This window comes from Plectropomus leopardus, chromosome 4, assembly GCF_026936395.1.
Source record: "Plectropomus leopardus strain MGB_pleo_1.0 chromosome 4, ASM2693639v1, whole genome shotgun sequence".
Lineage (NCBI taxonomy): Eukaryota > Metazoa > Chordata > Actinopteri > Perciformes > Serranidae > Plectropomus > Plectropomus leopardus.
The window spans coordinates 9,357,458-9,374,590 of NC_142179.1; the positions used below are offsets into that span (position 1 = coordinate 9,357,458).

The following is a 17,133-nucleotide window of genomic DNA, read 5'->3' on the forward strand; positions in this document are numbered from 1 at the left end:
TACACATGCACAAACATTTTGAATACAACTACTCTTTAACCATTTTTTGTGTTGTTGACATGTTAAAAAAATGTAAAAAATGAAACTATAAACAAAAATGCAGCCATCTTTTATTCATGAATGCTTTGGGAAATCCCTCTCTGCCTCAAACAGCAGCTGGTATACTTTAAATTTAACATCCGGTTTATGCTTTGGGTGGATGTTGGCCAACATGTCCTTAATAACTTCAGCAAACCGTGAGTCTGCATTGTCCTGTTGCATCATTTTATGTCTCTCTTGTTCCAGGAGCTCCAGTTTTAGAGCGTGGACATCATTGACTCCTGAGGAAGGTGGTGAGTCACGCCTAGGTGAGGGGCTGCTGCAGGACGCCGTCTCGACTGAAGAGGGTCCAGAGAGTGGAGCTAAGTATGGTGATGGAGAAAAGTTACCCGGGGTTGATGAAGATATGGGCGGCTCGATTCTTGTGTCGTCTAAGGTGCAGAGCTTTGATGTTGGCTTCTGGACGTCACTGTCCATTTCCATCTTATCCTTTAGGAAAGAAAAAATGTGATTATTACACCACCAAATGCAAATGACAAGGAAAACAAAACACGCTTGCATTTAGTTACTCTGGTATGTAACAAGTTCTGCAAAACAAACCAAAACAATCGGGAATAATAACTGATATTAAACAGTGAAGACGGCATGTTTGTGAAATGGTACCTATTCTAATTCTAAGCAGTAGATGTAATACTATATACAAGTAACCATATGATGAGGATTCCTGTGGATCCTTAAAAAGTCTTAAAAGGCATTAAAATCCTTTATGAAAAAAGTAAGGCCTTAGTTGGTATTAAATTGACTTAAATTAATCTTTCAAAAGTCTTTCATGTTTTGTTGTGACTGTCTGAGGCTCAATACTGTTTCAGTTCTCCATAGCCTGATGTACTTGCATTACAGCTGTCAAGATTTCTTCTCAAAATATCACATGTACATTTCAGGATCAGGTATTGAGGTACATTAATCCAGTTTATGCGGGTTCATGCACACATAGGTCTGAAGGGAAATGAGGTAATCTGGATATAAAAACAAACTATCCATTAAAGATAAAGGCGAAAGTTTGGAATAAAGCAGTGCAAGAGTTGCAGGAGTTGTGGGATGCTGAAATAGGTGGAAGATTTTTGTAAAAAAAATTTTAAAAAGTCCAATAAAAATTAAGAAACACAGATAGGTCAAGACAAGAACAAGAATTTTCTAACAGAATAACACTTAGGAATTACAATTAAATGGCACACAGAGAAGTATCCAACTGGTGTCAGGTTGAGGAGTCTGTTGTGCAAAAGTTTGCCTAGAAGACTTTCTAATTTGGTGTTTATGTTAAAATTAGTATATTCGTGAGAGAAACTTCTCCCATTTACAAGATCGTAAGAAGGCTGGAATTCATGGTATTGATATATAAAGGTAAATGAGCCTGTAGTCCACACTATATAGCAGACGGTGGCGGTAATGCACTCTGAGTTGCTGCAGCTGCCACAGATTACGTTGCTGCCGCGGCGCTGCAGCAGATTGCCTGCTGCTGTCTTCTGTGTTTCCGCAATGTAACGCTGATACTGCAGTTATTTATAAAAGCGTGCAAGCCAGGGCATGTCAGCAACACCGTCTTCCAATCATCCTTGTGTTTACAAATGAAGGGATTCTCTCCACAGAAATATGGTTACAGGGCTATTGTTTTTGAAACGGAAAGAGGAACTTTTTGGTTAAAAATACATTTTTATACCTTTTCCTTTCTGATACACTGACGAGCATTCAAACTTTACAGTGAAAAGAGCGTTTTTTACTGTCGGTTTCTACTGAAACCGCGCGCCACGCGGATAATCGGCGATCTCATGCTGTTCCGCAGCCGAGCCGCGTCCGAGCGCCACCGCTCACGCTTCTTAACATGCGCGCGGGATGACAATATTCCGCGACGCACCAGCGCTGCTCACGCAGACAGCAGACAACAAAAGAAAAACAAGTCCTTTTCTCCTGTTTGATGCCTTCTTTTAGTGAAAGCGAGTGAATATGCTCCAAAAACACACGAAATGAACTCAAATTTAGGGAGGAAGTAAGGGAAAGCAGCTGCATTCATGGTAAAAGTAGTAAACAACAACAAGTCTTGGCCCCCTGTCGCTCACCTCCAGGTCGAGATCATTTTCCGTCTCTCGATGTTTGACGAACTGGGACAGCCAGTCGAGCTCCACCAGGATCCGCGGCACCATCGTGGTTCCGTCGATCCTTGAACGGCTCCTCTTTCTTTTGACTTTGACGAAGCAGTCTCTCGTGCTCTTCCACACCCTCCGACATGCTGCCTCGTCTTTCCCCAGAGTTGCTGCGATCTCTTTCCAGGAGTTTGAGGCCATCTGGATGTAGCTGCGGTCTCTGTACGCGGGGTCGTACAGGTGTTTGTACTGGCGGACCTGTTCGGCCAGTCTGCTCTCGAACTCGTTCATATTGACACGAAAAACACAACGCGTGTCGTGGGCCCAAAAACTGCTTTGATAATTTGCGGAGCGTACGCGCTAGACGCGAGAGCGCGCAAGAGGCGCGATTACGTCACTTTTGGCGCGCGCCTCTTCATCTATGGGCGCGCGCAGCGCCGAAGCGGGACGCACAGCAAGTTTGTTTTCATCTCCTGAAATCATTTCCCGTGTTCACTGAACCACGAACAAACAAGTCTGAGGGGACACAGTATGAAAATCCTTGTGTCTGAGTTGTAAGAATAAAATTGAAAAAAAATATAGTAACGTAAAAAAACAATGCATAATAGTAAAAAGTATGAACATAAACAATAGAAACAGATACATGATAATGGGCGATGCTTTACTCTGTTAATTTGTACTATCTGAAAACTAGCAGTTCTTTTGCAGATTTTAAACTTATAATAACTTATTATCTATATTATTATTTGTAGTTTAACAAAGATATGTTTATTATCTTGTTATTGTTTTATTCTAGATATCTATTTTATTGTTTTACTACACATAAAGATTTTAATACTTTGATTAATCTGCCTTGTTTGTAAATTTATTGCTCAATAAAGAGAGAAACAAATGATCCGAACGGATTATAGAATAAAATACATTTTAAATAATCTAAAAATAATTTATTTTTCACTATATTTTTCTACTGATATTTTCAAACCCAAGACCTGTGTTATTTATTTTATATTGAATACAAATACATTTGTAGAATATTGCATTTGAGGATTACAGCGCAGCTGAAAACGAAGATAAATTAGGAATTTATATTAGGAAGAAAAGTAATTTTAAAAAATACTAATAATAATCATATAATAAAAAGGATAGGATGAAAAGGATTCTAACGGCTTAAATCAATTTATAAAAACTTTGAGAAAGAAAGATCTTAAAAGTCTGCATTTGTGAAAGTAAAATCAGGCAGGAGTGAGACATCTCGTGCTGCGGTCTTTGGCTGTACTCAGGTGGGCAAGCCGTCATGACAACAAGCCCCTCCCCTTCCTCATGACTCCGAGGACACCTCTTCTTCACGTCATATCATACCTGAGGTGTCAAAAAACACCGGTTGGCAGGTGTGAAAAGATCGTGCTTAGTAACATGACTGAAGAAGGCGTCTTTCTCCTCCGTCGCTGTTTCACCGTCAGTTAAATGTAGCGCAGGTTGACACCGTCCTGATCAGGTGAGTGAACAACAGAGCTGTAATTACCTTTGTTTGTTTCGCACTGTTTGTATCTTTTTTAATGTACTTGTAGCTGTTGGTATAAGTTCGTTTCAAACTGTTCATGGTCAGCAATAAGTGATGGTGGTTTTGTGTACTGTGTGTGATCACAGGTAGGTCCAACATGAACCTCTAGGTGTGCAATGAAATGCAATAACATGTAATAATACTTATTAAGCAGCAAGGTTAGGTAATGTAACTTATGATTACTGATCAAAAATTGAGATTGGTGTTATATTTATCCCTTTTCTTTGCCCACCATAGCAGAAAACCCTAAAAGGGAACAACATAAAGGGAAATTGTTTTTTTTTCTTTCTTAATTAAATGGAGATTACTATTATATTCACCAAGAATTGCAGTTTAAAGAAAGTATGACTATGATTTTATTATAAAATTTCATAATGTATGTTGTGTACTTTCCTGAACTTTATTAATGTAACATGTAAAATAGATGGACAGCATTTAGTAACACAAAAAACAGTATTGAATTTCAGCTTGTGTCTTTACAATGATTTTTTTTTTATCCCCCCAGGGTTCCCACTGATCCTTAAAAAGTCTTAAAAGATATCAAACCTATCTTAAAATAAGGCCTTAAATTGAATTAAAATGTCTTAAATCAGTCTTTCAAAGGGCTTAAAAATGCTAAGACATGGTAAGTACAAATTTTTAGGAAACGTTTTTCTGACGTTGCATTGAAAATAATTGGTAACTGTAAAAAAAAAAATAAATAAATTACAGAATGTATTAAAATCACCAAAAAGTCTTGCTCAATATGTCTCATGTATGTTTCAACAGATATTAGGCAAAATTCTCCTGTATCTTAAATAATTGATGTCCATTCATGATTTATTTTCCTTTAATTTTGGCTACTGTAACATTGGTCTTAAATTTCATTACAAGTGGCATTAAAAAGGCCATAAAAAGTCTGAAATCCCACTTTCTTTAGACAGAAGGAACACTGTTTTTGCTGTTTTGGCACAAATCATAATATGTAAGATTTACAGTTTAGCTTTTTTTCTTTGAGACTGCATTTACTCTTTAAGATTCTGATTTACTTCTTTATAAGAGTGGCTGTAAGGTTTCGATAAGAATTAAAAAGAATTTCAAATGCAAACAAAATATTAAATAATATTATAGTATATATGAAATAGTACTGTACAGTTTAAAATTTAATATTTAGCTAAAAGTTTTATTTTTAACATCACATTCTGCTTGTCTTCTAATCCAGATCCTGCCCAGCTCAGGTGATCCTGTTAAAACTTGTAGCAGCAGGTATCGCCAGCATGAATTTGAGCTTGTTTCTGTAAAAAAAAACTTCTGAAAAGATGTAACCATCTTTTGTGGCATCCTTTCACCTCTTTAGGTGACTGAGTGCATTAGGCATTTCAGCACTGCTACAAAAAGCAGGAAGTCCAAAAACCTGCAGAAAATCAATGCAGGTCTGTGTGGCAAATATGTGCATTAAGGCTGAGTGTGTTGTCACATGCATGCCAGCCATTCAGAAGTCTTTGTGTGTGTGTTTGATCTTTATCTGAGTCAGCGGGCGTGAATGAACACAAGCTCTCTGAAAAAGGGAATATATAAAATGCTCCAGAGTCTATTTGGGAAAAGTCAGAGAGCAACAATACTGAATAAGATGAGTTAAAAGATGTGTTGAAGTAGCCTATTTATCCCAATAGTTGACATTTATGACTAAATTATGTTTCTGAGCTGAACATTCAAGGTTTGTTTTTCCAGATTTAACACAATAACACCAGGACATAGCCCTATCCTTTTCACAATTAATGCCAGTAAACCCACTTTATTGGTGAAACCAGCCTCACCTTTGATCTGTGTTTGTTAATTTATAACCATCAAGTTTCCTCTTTTTGGTGTAATGGTGCAGATGTAATTAAAAGGTTTTGCTGGCAGTCAAATTCAAACTTTCATGTTAACTCTCACATATTTTAAGTCTTAGAGTAAGTGCAGATGGCCCGTATGTGTCCAGCTACAACATGTACAAACAGTTATTGGTTGTGCTCATTGTTTCCCCCTCATTTCTCCTTGTTTTAGGTAAAAACAAGACACGCAGCCAAACCATGGGTTTATATCACCTCATTAACCTCAAGCTGGTGATGTCACTTCCCTTTTTAGGGCACACAGTGACCGTTTATGCCAGGATGACGAGAGATCTTGGGTTTGTGCTTTTGTTGCTGCTGTCTGCGGCTGTAGAGTCCAACAGTAAGTTGAAAGGCTTCACTGACATTGTGTTTGGCCTAATAACAACTTTTTTTTAACACTTTAAAATTAATTTTAAAATTAAATTTTTCAGATTGTTTAAAAGGATTTTGAAGTGTTATTGACTGTTACCATAATTATGAACACATGATTTGAAGTTGATCACTAGTAAAAATGAATTTTTCCACATTATCTAAAAACAATTTTAAAGTGTTAAAGGGCCAGTTCACAAAAAAGGCAGCACATTTTAACAACAGGGCAATCAAAAGTGCTTTGCATACAAAGTGCAAAAGAAACACACTTAAATACCGTGATCAAGGTTTTATTATTATTTTGACAGAATTGTCTTTGGACTGTCTAGGATATTCAGAAGATAGATCAAGTAATCTTAAAAACTGAACCTGGGCAATTAAAACTAAAACTATCTATCATGGCTGGAAACCATTAATGTAATTTGGGTGAACCAGCCCTTTAATTTGTTATACAAACCAGAGTCTGACAGTTTCTTTTACTTCATTGTTTTAGTGCTAAAATGGCAACTAGGGGCTGATGTATGTAAGTTTGTCCCATGTGTTTCCAGGCATGTCTCCACCAGGGAAACCAGTCCTGCTCGGCTGCAGGTCCCCTGAGAAGGAGACGTTCACCTGCTGGTGGGAGCCGGGCTCCGACGGAGGGCTGCCGACCACACACCGCATGTATTACGAGAGAGAAAGGTCAGACCAAGTACATTTTTAGATTTTTGTTTTGTATTTTGCCTTCACTCTACAGTGGACACGCAGAAAAAGTGAGGGAGAGGGGTAGAGGAATGACACACAACAAAGAATTGAAGCAGGGTTTCCGTCATAGTAAACGGTCACTTTAGGTCAACAGATGCCTCGTTAATTTTCGGATAAGTTTGCTACCCACACTGAGAGCAAGTGGAAGTAAAGCTTCTTTTTGTTGAGTTGCCAGTGTTGTAGACAGGCGAGTGGAAAATTACCGGCTCTCTTGTTCACACATCTGTGTTCATTCAGCTGCAAACAAATCTTTGTTGCTGTGCAAGAAAACCTGCAGACTTCAAATGCTTCGCCTGTGTGACCCCTAACTCTCCCTGACCTGAGGGAAAAATGCCAAATATGATCATTTAAAAACAAAATATCCCAACAACTGCAAGATGGATTGCAATAAAGGAGGAGAGGTTGACAGATTATTGGGGATTATTTGGCATTTTGACAATTGTCTGTGTTGGCGTTTTATTTTAATGATTGCCGGTGAAATGAATAAATGAAAAAGTGTGCTACTTTGGCTCCACTCAACTGTTTATCTCCATCTGGTCTTAAAAATTGCTGAAGGCAAGTTTTGTGTTATAGTTTTTCCAAATGTGTTTCCATTTTCCAAATTCTAAATGTACAGTAAATGCATATTGGTTCTAAGTATCGGTTATGGGTCTCATTATTAACTATTAATAATAGGTATCGGTATTGACCCTGAAAAATCAATATCGGTCGACCCCTAAAACGTTTTACAGACATTAATGATCCCCAGAGGTTGAATCCTAACTGATGATCCTCTGACCTTACTGTTGATGTTTACCAGTACTTTGGTTTATGTCCAAATACCCACAAGCTAATGGCATTCCCATCAGCCTCAGCTGTGGCTTGTGTTTAGTGCTATCATCGTCATTCCCATGTTATTTTAGCATGTCAGCAAGCTGATGTTAGCATCGATCTGTGATCAAGCACAGCCTCACAGACCCTCAATATTTTTAAAATGTTAAGTTTGGTAACATTCTTACTTTTTGAAAATTCATTTTTTAATGATTAGATGCTTCTATATGGCTCAGGGTTCCCACTGATCCTTAAAAAGTCTTAAAAGGCATTCAAATTTATTAAAAAATAAGTCTTTAATTAGTATTAAAATGCCTGACTACAATCTTTCAAAAGCCTTACAATGCTACAATATGAAAGTAGGATTTTATGATTTATTTCTGATGATGCATTCAAAAATCTCAAAATAATTGGTGACATCATTTTTTATAAGAATAATTTACTGCATAAATGTCACACAGATCAGGATAGTGAAACCAACAGCGCTCACATTTTGTTTCTGGTCACGATGGTCAGGGCAAAATTACCACTAAAAATAACCGCTGTTGTTGTATGCTGGACGACATGGGGAAGTCCGGATTCAATGATAATTGGCTATTTAACCAAGTTGTCACAGTATGGCTGAGACCAGTACAGGGCAATGTGTATGGGACTCGATGTATTTTATAAAAAAATGTTGAAATTCAGCATGATAGAAATCAAGGCAGTAAAATCAACTGCCAAGAAAACTTGCTAAACAAAAGTCTTGTTTTGTGTTACAGTAAACATTTAGGCTAAATAATACCTAACCCTTAATAATTAATTTTGGCTCATGTTTTTTTCCCTTCAGTTTTGGTTTTTGAAAAAATGACTTTAAAGTTGATTCTGAGTGGCATTTAAAAAAGTCTGGAAAAGTCTTAACTTTAACCAGCCTTTACCTGCAGGAACCCTGGGGCCTGACAAAACTGTTAAACTCCTTGACGTCACAAAATAGAGAATGTGATGATGACATTTGGGATCACGTTGCAGTAGTCAGTGAGGAAACCCTGACTCTTATCTGGTTATCAGTCAAGCCCTGTATTTGTTTATTGAATGTAAACATGTGTACTCTGCCCACAGCACAGTTTACCACTGCTGACTCTGTCGTATGTAAACGAAATACCCTGAGCAGCGTTTACTGGTCACTGCAGGTCTTGTTTTGTGTACTTACAGATTAGAGGGAACGTACGAGTGTCCAGACTATCGGTCAGCAGGGAGAAACTCCTGTTTCTTTGACAAGAATCACACCTCCATCTGGGTCGACTACTACCTGACAGTGGTGGCCTCCAATGCCCTCGGGAACGCCACTTCAGACCCCTTTAAGATGGATGTGATGGAAATCGGTAAGTTATGTTCCCCCTTCTCCCCAAAAAGGACTAGATTAATTTATCAAACCTCAGGAGAGAGAGGCTGATCACGAACAACTTCTGAAATAAGAGTAAAAATAAAAATACAAACAACACATTTCCATCTGTATTTAACCCTTTGAACCTGGAACACTCTTCTTGTGCCTCTGTCAGATGCCCCTCATAAGTATATCAACCTTTGAACCCTAAATAAATTGGTCCAATTTCTCTCCAAAACATGGGAAAAAAGGCATTAAGCAACTTGGTAAGAAATGTTACACAAATTGCAAATTGTGTTGCACTGGGAGTGATACACTTCGAACTACTGACAACCACTCCATCTGTGTACTCATAAGACCAGATGATGGCACAGAGCAGGGAATTATCTGTATTGATATAGCTAATGATTGGCACCAGTAAGAAATGGAAAAGTTGAGAGAGGCAGACAGGAGGCATGAATGCAAACAGAATGAGGCGGAACTGGTTTGTGCCCAATGTAAAACTTGTGTACAGTCTCAGATCAAATTTCACAGCTTTTGTTTGGTTATGTGGGCAGTCGTGCACGTGATCTCTGTGCACTGCACTTTAAATACATTTAGAGCAGAGTCCTCTGCCTTGTAAGAAAATAGTAACTCCACTGCTTCAGATTTTGTCCAAGGGATCTAAACCTAGATAACTTATTTTCTCCGGTGACCCTCTCAAGACATATAGGTATGCTGTTTTCAAACAAGAAGAAGGTGCCAGCAGTTCTCTCTCCCTATCACATCCTCACAAGGCCCTATTTAGTTTGTGGCCTCTTATAAATACCTAGGCATCTCAGTTGATGAATTTTTTTCTTTTAAGTCCCATGTCAAACATCTTTTAAAGAAACTGAAATCAAAACAAATCATGCTTTTCATTTAACGCCAGGAAATGGCTTGTTGCTGCCACCTTCTTGCCTCTTCTTGACTACGGTGACGTTTACATGAACGGCTCTGCCAGCTCTCTATAGATGTTAGCCGCTATCTATCAGTAAACACTAAGATTCATAACTGGCTGTAAACCCATCATAATCCACACGTAGACTTTTGCATTTGTATAACATTTTGTATAATATTCATTGACAAATCCATCCTTGGGCTGCTGCCAACATATTTACCTTCAGCGTTCACTCAGTACATACAGAGCTTAGCAAGAAGGCATTTTACTACTCTGCCCCTTCAACCTGGAACACGCTGCAGTGGGATCTGAAGCTGCCCAGCTTGATCCCACTAGGGGGATTTTTTAAAAAAAAAGAAGCACTGTACTGATACATCTCTCTGTCTATGACTAATTGCTGTTCTATTATATGTTGTCCGAAACAGGTCTCTCCTGAGATTACCTGTATAAATAAAGGTTAAATAAATTTGGGGTCTAAGGACCTACTTCATGATTCCCCATTGCAATGTTTGTTGGTCCACTGCTGTGTCCCAGACTGAAATATCCCAATGACCATTGAGTAGATTGACAGTCATTTTTGCACAGATATGAAACATGACGACTCACGTGATCCCCAGACTTTTCCTCTCAAACCACCAGCAGGTCAGTTTTTACTTGTCCGCCGAATTATCTCAACAACTATTGAATGGATTGCTATGAAATTGTTACTCACATTCATGTCCCCCATCAGGAGGTATTGTAATCCCTTTGGTGATCCCATGATACTCAGCTGTTGCAGTCAAAGTTTTAATTTGTCCAGTACTTTGGTTTCTACACAGATACCTGCAAAACTAGTGACCACCAGCCTTAGCTTTACTCAAAGTGCAGTGCTGATTTTAGCATGCTAATACACCAAACAAAGATGGAAAATATGACAAACATTGCAAACACCTGCTGAGCATTGGCATATGAGCATTGTGACATTCATGGTGAGTATGTCAACATTAAAGTCTTAAATCTGAGTCTTGTTCTGTCTCCCGACAGTGAAGCCTTATGCTCCTGAGAATGTGACGCTGCAGGTGGAGGAAAGAGAGGACAGTCCATGTCTCCATGTCAGATGGGAGCCTCCCCATAACACAGACACCAAGTCTGGCTGGGTCACTATTAAATATGAACTAAGAGTCAAACAAGAAAACCACAACAAGTGGAAGGTGAGTTTTAAATGTTAATTGAGTATCTTCCTCGAATACAGTATTACAGCATTGTTTTACCCTTTTCAGTTCCCAAAACAAAAGCTGTTCTCATTGGATGACTGCTGCACATTGTCTTTGTTGTGCAGAACTGAATATTAAGTGCCTTTAAAAAGTACAGTCTGCGATCTGCTTAGAACTTAATTAAAATAAAAATGTAAAATACAGGATTGAAATCTGTTATCAGTCACAAATTGAATGACAGGTCTTTGACTACAGGCATCAAAACTATATTTAAATGTTTTCTGACTCTGTTATTGGTTTGTTTTAGAGCTGAAACATTAAGTGGATAAGGCCATCCAGTCACAACTGGACAACAGATAATTGGCATCAATTTTGATGTTTTCTCGTAGTCAGTAAAAAGCCATAAATGAATGGGTTCCAGCTCCTCAAATGAAGGTATTGGTCGGTTTTCATGAATGATAAACTGAATAGCTTTCAATTTCAGGCCATTTCTTAAAAAAAAAGCATTTAGAGGCTTCACCTTGGCCCCTGGGGAGTTGTTTTTGTCATTTTTCACCATTTTATGCAGACATCAATTAGTCTGATAAAAAAAACTGATTCATAAAAATAAAAGTTCATTGCAGCTCTAGTTTAAAAAAAAAAAAAATCAGATATGTTTGTATAAACATTAACATAGACCTGTATTTTCAATTGTAATGATTTCAGTCCAACAGGGACTACTGGGAATTGCCTGTAAAAAGTATAACTGCATGTTACTTTGTAAACACACATTTGCATACATGCTCAAAAAATCATGTACATACTGTATCTTTGTATTGAAAGTTTAAAAAAAAACAGTGGTGGTTTGAAATTTGGTACTCTTTATCTACTCTTCACTAGAAAAAAAAACATACATTTAAAAGGAACAGGCTGGTAACAGACTAGAGGTTATAGATGTAATTAAGTATAATATTAGCATAAAAGTACCTATTTAAAAAACTGAAATGACTTAAGAGGGACTTCTGAGTTCCTTGCAGGCTTTGTGCCAGACATATTTGTATTTGAAGGTAATCAGCAGGATTTCAAAAACAGATTGTAAAGTCTAACTGGTGGTGGGCGTTTGGAGGCTGATAAACTACCCATAACTTCTCTTGAGGTCAAGCTAACCTTTAAATTGTTGTGTGGTCAGCCAGTGGAGGGCAATAAAGGAGCAGCTGCCTTCAGGACCGTCAGCAGGAGCTGAAACTGCTTTGACCCAGTTCCATAATACAGAATTTGTTTTTTTTGCAGGAGTACAGGTCAGGTACACAGACTCATTTCAGCCTGTACAGCGTCAGTCCGGGGGTGGTGTACACGGTTCAGGTGCACTGTAGACTGGACCATGGCGCCTGGAGCGAGTGGAGCAACACTACCTACGTGAAAATCCCCAACCGTAAGCCTCCGAAACTCTTTGCAGAAGATCTTTGGTTTTACGATGGGGTAACGCCTGTTATAAGTGCAAATAATCACCGATTTGTTTTGTATTTTTAGATCTTCAGAATGACAGACCATTTTGGATATTGGTTTCTGTCCTCTCTGCAGTTCCATTTATAACAGCAGTGTGTATTTTGGCCGTGAAGAGAAAACAGTATGTATCTACTGCAAAAAAGATGTACAACTATGGAGCATAAAAAATGATTTAAGTATTAGTAAATGAATAAATGTTAAAATAAACACAGGAGGAAATAAATACATATAACAATAGATCGCGTATGAATAAATACAGAAGAAAATAAATGTATAAATATATTGAAATAAATCCATGTATATATATATATATATGAATAATTAAATGAATGTGGAAATAAATACAAGAAAAAATAATAAATGCTGAAATAAATCAATGTGTATATATAAATACAGGAATAAATAAATAAATGTATCTGTGAATACCAAAATAAATAAATGTGTAAAGGAGTACAGGAATAGATAATTGTATGTATAAATAAATATGTAAATAAAAGAATAAATGCTAAAACAAATTCATGAATCAAAAAAGAATAAATACATAAGTAAACTTTATACCGGGAATAAATAGATTAATGGATGAATAAATATATACATCAAACGGATGATTAAACAGGACACAAATAAATGTGCATCTAAAAATGAACTATTAAAAAAACACTATTTTGACTTTATTTTGGTATTTCTGTCTCCATGGTAAGATCATGACCTCTGCATTTATTTGTCTATTTTGTATTTATTTCAGCATTTTTTCCAATTCTTTAACAATTTTTTTTTTTTTTATTTCTGTATTTATTTATTAATACTTATGTCATTTTTCCTTCTCCATATATAACTTCATATAAAATCAAGATGACAAGGATAATCTGACTCATGGCTTTTTTTTTGATCCCAGTGTGAAGCAGTGTGTTCTGCCTCCTGTTCCTGGTCCGAAGATAAGAGGAATTGATGCTCAACTTCTGAAGGTAACTCTGAGTCTGCATTGTATCTCTATCATATCCATAAAGTTGTTTTGGACACCAGTTTTGAGGTCTTACATAATGTGCTGAATTAACATTAACTTTCAGGGCAGGGGATCTGAAGATGTTGACAGCGCCCTGATCATCAACCAGAGCTTTCCTCTGATGGTGTCCGGGAAAGACCAGATGGAGGAGTACCTGATTGTGACTGACAATGATGATGGACTCCCCTTCAATCCTCAAAAAAGTAAGAAAAGCCTGATTATTCCCGCTGGATTCCAGTTGGACGCGGAAATCTATTGTAAGGAGTCGACTCTGGCTGGGGAAGGAAAGAATGAAATGGAAAACGCAGTTAACCCCTTCATAAACAGCGGTTATGTGGATATTCAGAGACATGTAGAAAATGTGCAGGGCGTGGATGTGGAACAGGCGGACTACAGAAAAGTGACGGAGGTGAACGGTGACAATATTCTCGTCCTCAAGAAAGAAAATGCTCCACTTAAGAGCTCTGACTACATTGATGTTCAGAGTCAAGAGGAGAACATGTCAGAAGACTACAGCAGGGTGAGAGAGGTAGACCGTGACAATATGGTCCTGCTGCAGAAACAAAGTGCGTCAGCTGACACCTCCTGTGAAGAGAAGGAAAACCACCACGCAGACTGTGGCGCTCAGAAGCCAAGAAAACCTCATGTGTGCACAGAAATCACCGACGCCGGATATGTTGATACTATCCCTACACATCTTTAATGTAGTGCTTTGTTTTATATGCAGCGTTTCATACAAATCCCAGATATCCACAGTGAGAGTTTTAGAAAAAGGCTGCAGATATTTTAGGATTTTGTAGGTAAAAGGTAGATTTGTCTTTTTTTTTTTTGGCGTCAAAGGAGGAGTTTATGAGTTTCACAGCCTGGGGCGAGAAGCTGCTCCGTAGTCTGGTGGTTCGGCAGCAGATACTTCTGTGTCTTTTCTCAGATGGCAGCAGGGTAAACAGACTGTGGCTGCTGTCTTTCAGTATCCTTTGGGCTCTGTGCAGACACCTCACTTCACCGAGGTCACTGGTGCTCTGTAGATGGGAACCACCGATGTTCTGGGTGTTTTTTATTTTTAATTTTTTTATTTATTGATATTTTTCAAGAGTACAAAACAGATATCGCAGCTCCATATTCAAAAGACATTGCTCTTCTATTTTCTGAGAACAAAATAACGCACTGAATAAGACAAAACAAAAAGGGACAAACGAGCTGCATCCTCTAATTACAAAATAGTTATACCCTGTACTCAAATGATACACAGCAATAACATAATAACAAAAGCAGAATCACGAAAGGAAGAAAAAAAAAACCCTAAAACACCACCAGAAGTTAGTTCTCTCCATCAATTCCAGAAAGGGGCTCCACACTTCCTCAAAAATATCTTCTCTTCCCCTTACTCTGTGTCACTCTTTCAAATGTAGCCATTCATTCATTAGTTCAGTCCACTTCCTAACACAACATGGGCTGGTGGATTTCCAATGTCTCAGTGTTATTCTACCCCCTGTTGTTGTAGCCATACGAAACCATAATCTCTTCCCTTCATTTAACCTGATGTTGTCTGGCAACAATTGATTCATGAAAGTTATAATAGTCTCCCAAAGAAACATGTTCTTTTCACAGGAAAACAACATATGCTCTAGATTTCCAGCTCCTCTTTCACACCTCCAGCGGATGTCGTTCTTGGCGGTTTTAATCACCCGCTGTAGAGCCTTCCTGTCCTGGGCCGTGCACGAACCGTGCCAGTTTGTGATGTTTCCAGTCAGTATGCTTTCTATTGCTCCTCTGTCAACGTTAACAAGGATCTTTCCGTAGGAAGTAGAGCCTTTTCTGTGCTTTTTTAACCTGGGCGGTGGTGTGTGATGACCAAGATAGGTTCTCAGTCATTATTATTTGATAGATTGCCATGAAATTTGGCCCCGGCATTCATGGTCGCCACAGGATTGTCACCAGGATTGGTCACCTCATGGTTCCTTGCATTCATGGTTACCACAGGATGAATCTGCATGACTTTGGGGAGCCCCTGACCTTTTCCAGCAGCAGCACCATGAGACTGACATTTCTGGTACGGAGTGAAATATCTTGACAAACATTTGATGGATTTGCTGGAGATTTTTACATATGTGCAAGGTATTTTAAAAGGGTAACTTTGGCATTTTTCCACATGGACCCTATTTTCCCATGTTATTTTTTTTGTCTAATTTATGTGCGCAATAATTTTTTTTACATGGTCCAGTATAGAGAACCCCAGGAATGAGTCCTAAAACCTGGAAATGAAGTTTAATTTCTGCGTCTCCAGTTTCCTTGTCTTGAAGTCAGTGGGTTTTTGGTTAGATGCCTGAAATGAGGTCTGTGGTTAACAAGATTAAGAGACTTTCACATTTTTCCTTACGACATAAAATATGCCAACTTTGGAGGTTTTGTCTTAAAAAAGGCAGTTGCTAACAAATGGCTAAATGAGACTTTAGCCTTTTGTTAAAGTGGTCTTCTTGTGGTGGCAGCCTTAAGCTTTGTGACAGTAGTGTAGTTCATTTATAGATTGTTTATTCATATATGTATATATATAATTGTACACAGTGACTGACCGTCCATTTAAAGTAGTTGTTTTTTCCACAAAAATGCTCAGATTGTTATTTTAAGTGTCTTAAATGTCTCGTTTCCTTTGACTTGATCCTGTCTGGTTATTGTGTTTAAGTCTTACTAAAGGATCATTTTTTTCTCTTTATTTTTCCCTATGTTTTTAGGTAATTTCTTGGCAAAATTTTGGGTCATTTCTTCTAAAATTACTCATTGCTTTCTTATGTTCTTATTGGTAATTTTTCTCTGGTTTCAACAATGTTATATCTTGTTTGTTTTGTTTAAGGGAATTGCTGTTTTACAGGGAGTATGCTTATTGGGACTATTTCTTGGCTGCAAACAGTAATTTGTATCAGCAATGCCTGACAACTGCTCTGCTGAGACAAGATACTGCACTCTTGCACATAAATGCCCCTTGAACTTGCAAATAGTGGTATTTATACAGCAGTTTTTGTCTGGTTATTGTGTTTAAATCTTACTAAAGGAGATGTCTCTCTCTCAAATCCCACAAAATCTTTACAGGCAGCCATCGAGTTTAAGGGCCTCATTCACATTGTCAAAATCAGCTAAATAATCATCCATGATGTTGAAAATCTTTTGGATAACGCTTAGCAAAGCTTTCTGTACTCAAACACAACACACCATTCACTCTAACTCACGTTTCCACTGTTGTCTTCCCGCAACAAGTCACATCTTAGGAGATTTCAGGACACGACTTCCCCTTGAACGACATTATGTGATAATGGGATGCCTCAGGGAAATGTACTTGGTCCACTTCTCTCATTTATTAATGGTTCACACTCAAAGTAAACACTGCATTTGTCCTCTGTATGAAAATGATACTTTACATTTATTAAGCTTAAAAAAAAAGTCCTCTGATTTGAATTCCTTTTTAACATGCAGCAACAGAACCATGTGACTGTTAATGCATAAAAAATAGTTTCACATTAGATTTCATTTTACTTCTTTTTTTCTAATCTTAATGCAGTTTTAAATCTTTTCACAGTTTGGTCTCTCAAACCAATTTACAGAGCATTTTAAGGAACTGGAAGACAATCAGGGAAATATGCTTCTTCAGGTGGAGAATTAGATAA

The 17,133-nt window shown here is 37.8% G+C and overlaps 2 protein-coding genes across 4 annotated transcripts; one reads left to right on the forward strand and one right to left on the reverse strand.

Moving 5' to 3' along the window:
• Positions 1-93: 93 nt before the first annotated feature.
• LOC121944399 (uncharacterized) lies at positions 94-2,566 on the reverse strand. Its single transcript, XM_042488177.2, has 2 exons — positions 2,154-2,566; positions 94-528 (listed from the first exon to the last, which is right to left on the reverse strand). The coding sequence occupies exons 1-2, from the start codon at positions 2,466-2,468 to the stop codon at positions 115-117; spliced, it is 729 nt and encodes a 242-aa protein (XP_042344111.1). The 5' UTR covers positions 2,469-2,566; the 3' UTR covers positions 94-114.
• A 125-nt stretch (positions 2,567-2,691) lies between these two features.
• On the forward strand, positions 2,692-16,128 carry prlrb (prolactin receptor b). Of its 3 annotated transcripts, none has more exons than XM_042488562.2 (9): positions 2,692-3,672; positions 5,764-5,931; positions 6,509-6,641; positions 8,706-8,875; positions 10,820-10,986; positions 12,259-12,400; positions 12,499-12,595; positions 13,370-13,439; positions 13,542-16,128. In XM_042488562.2, exons 2-9 carry the CDS (start codon positions 5,790-5,792, stop codon positions 14,178-14,180), a joined length of 1,560 nt encoding a protein of 519 aa, XP_042344496.2. In that variant the 5' UTR covers positions 2,692-3,672; positions 5,764-5,789; the 3' UTR covers positions 14,181-16,128. The 3 variants fall into 3 exon arrangements, with proteins under 3 accessions (XP_042344496.2, XP_087932636.1, XP_042344495.2); XM_088076510.1 differs by having other exon boundaries at positions 5,845-5,931; XM_042488561.2 differs by lacking the exon at positions 2,692-3,672 and having other exon boundaries at positions 3,691-5,931.
• Positions 16,129-17,133: the final 1,005 nt, after the last annotated feature.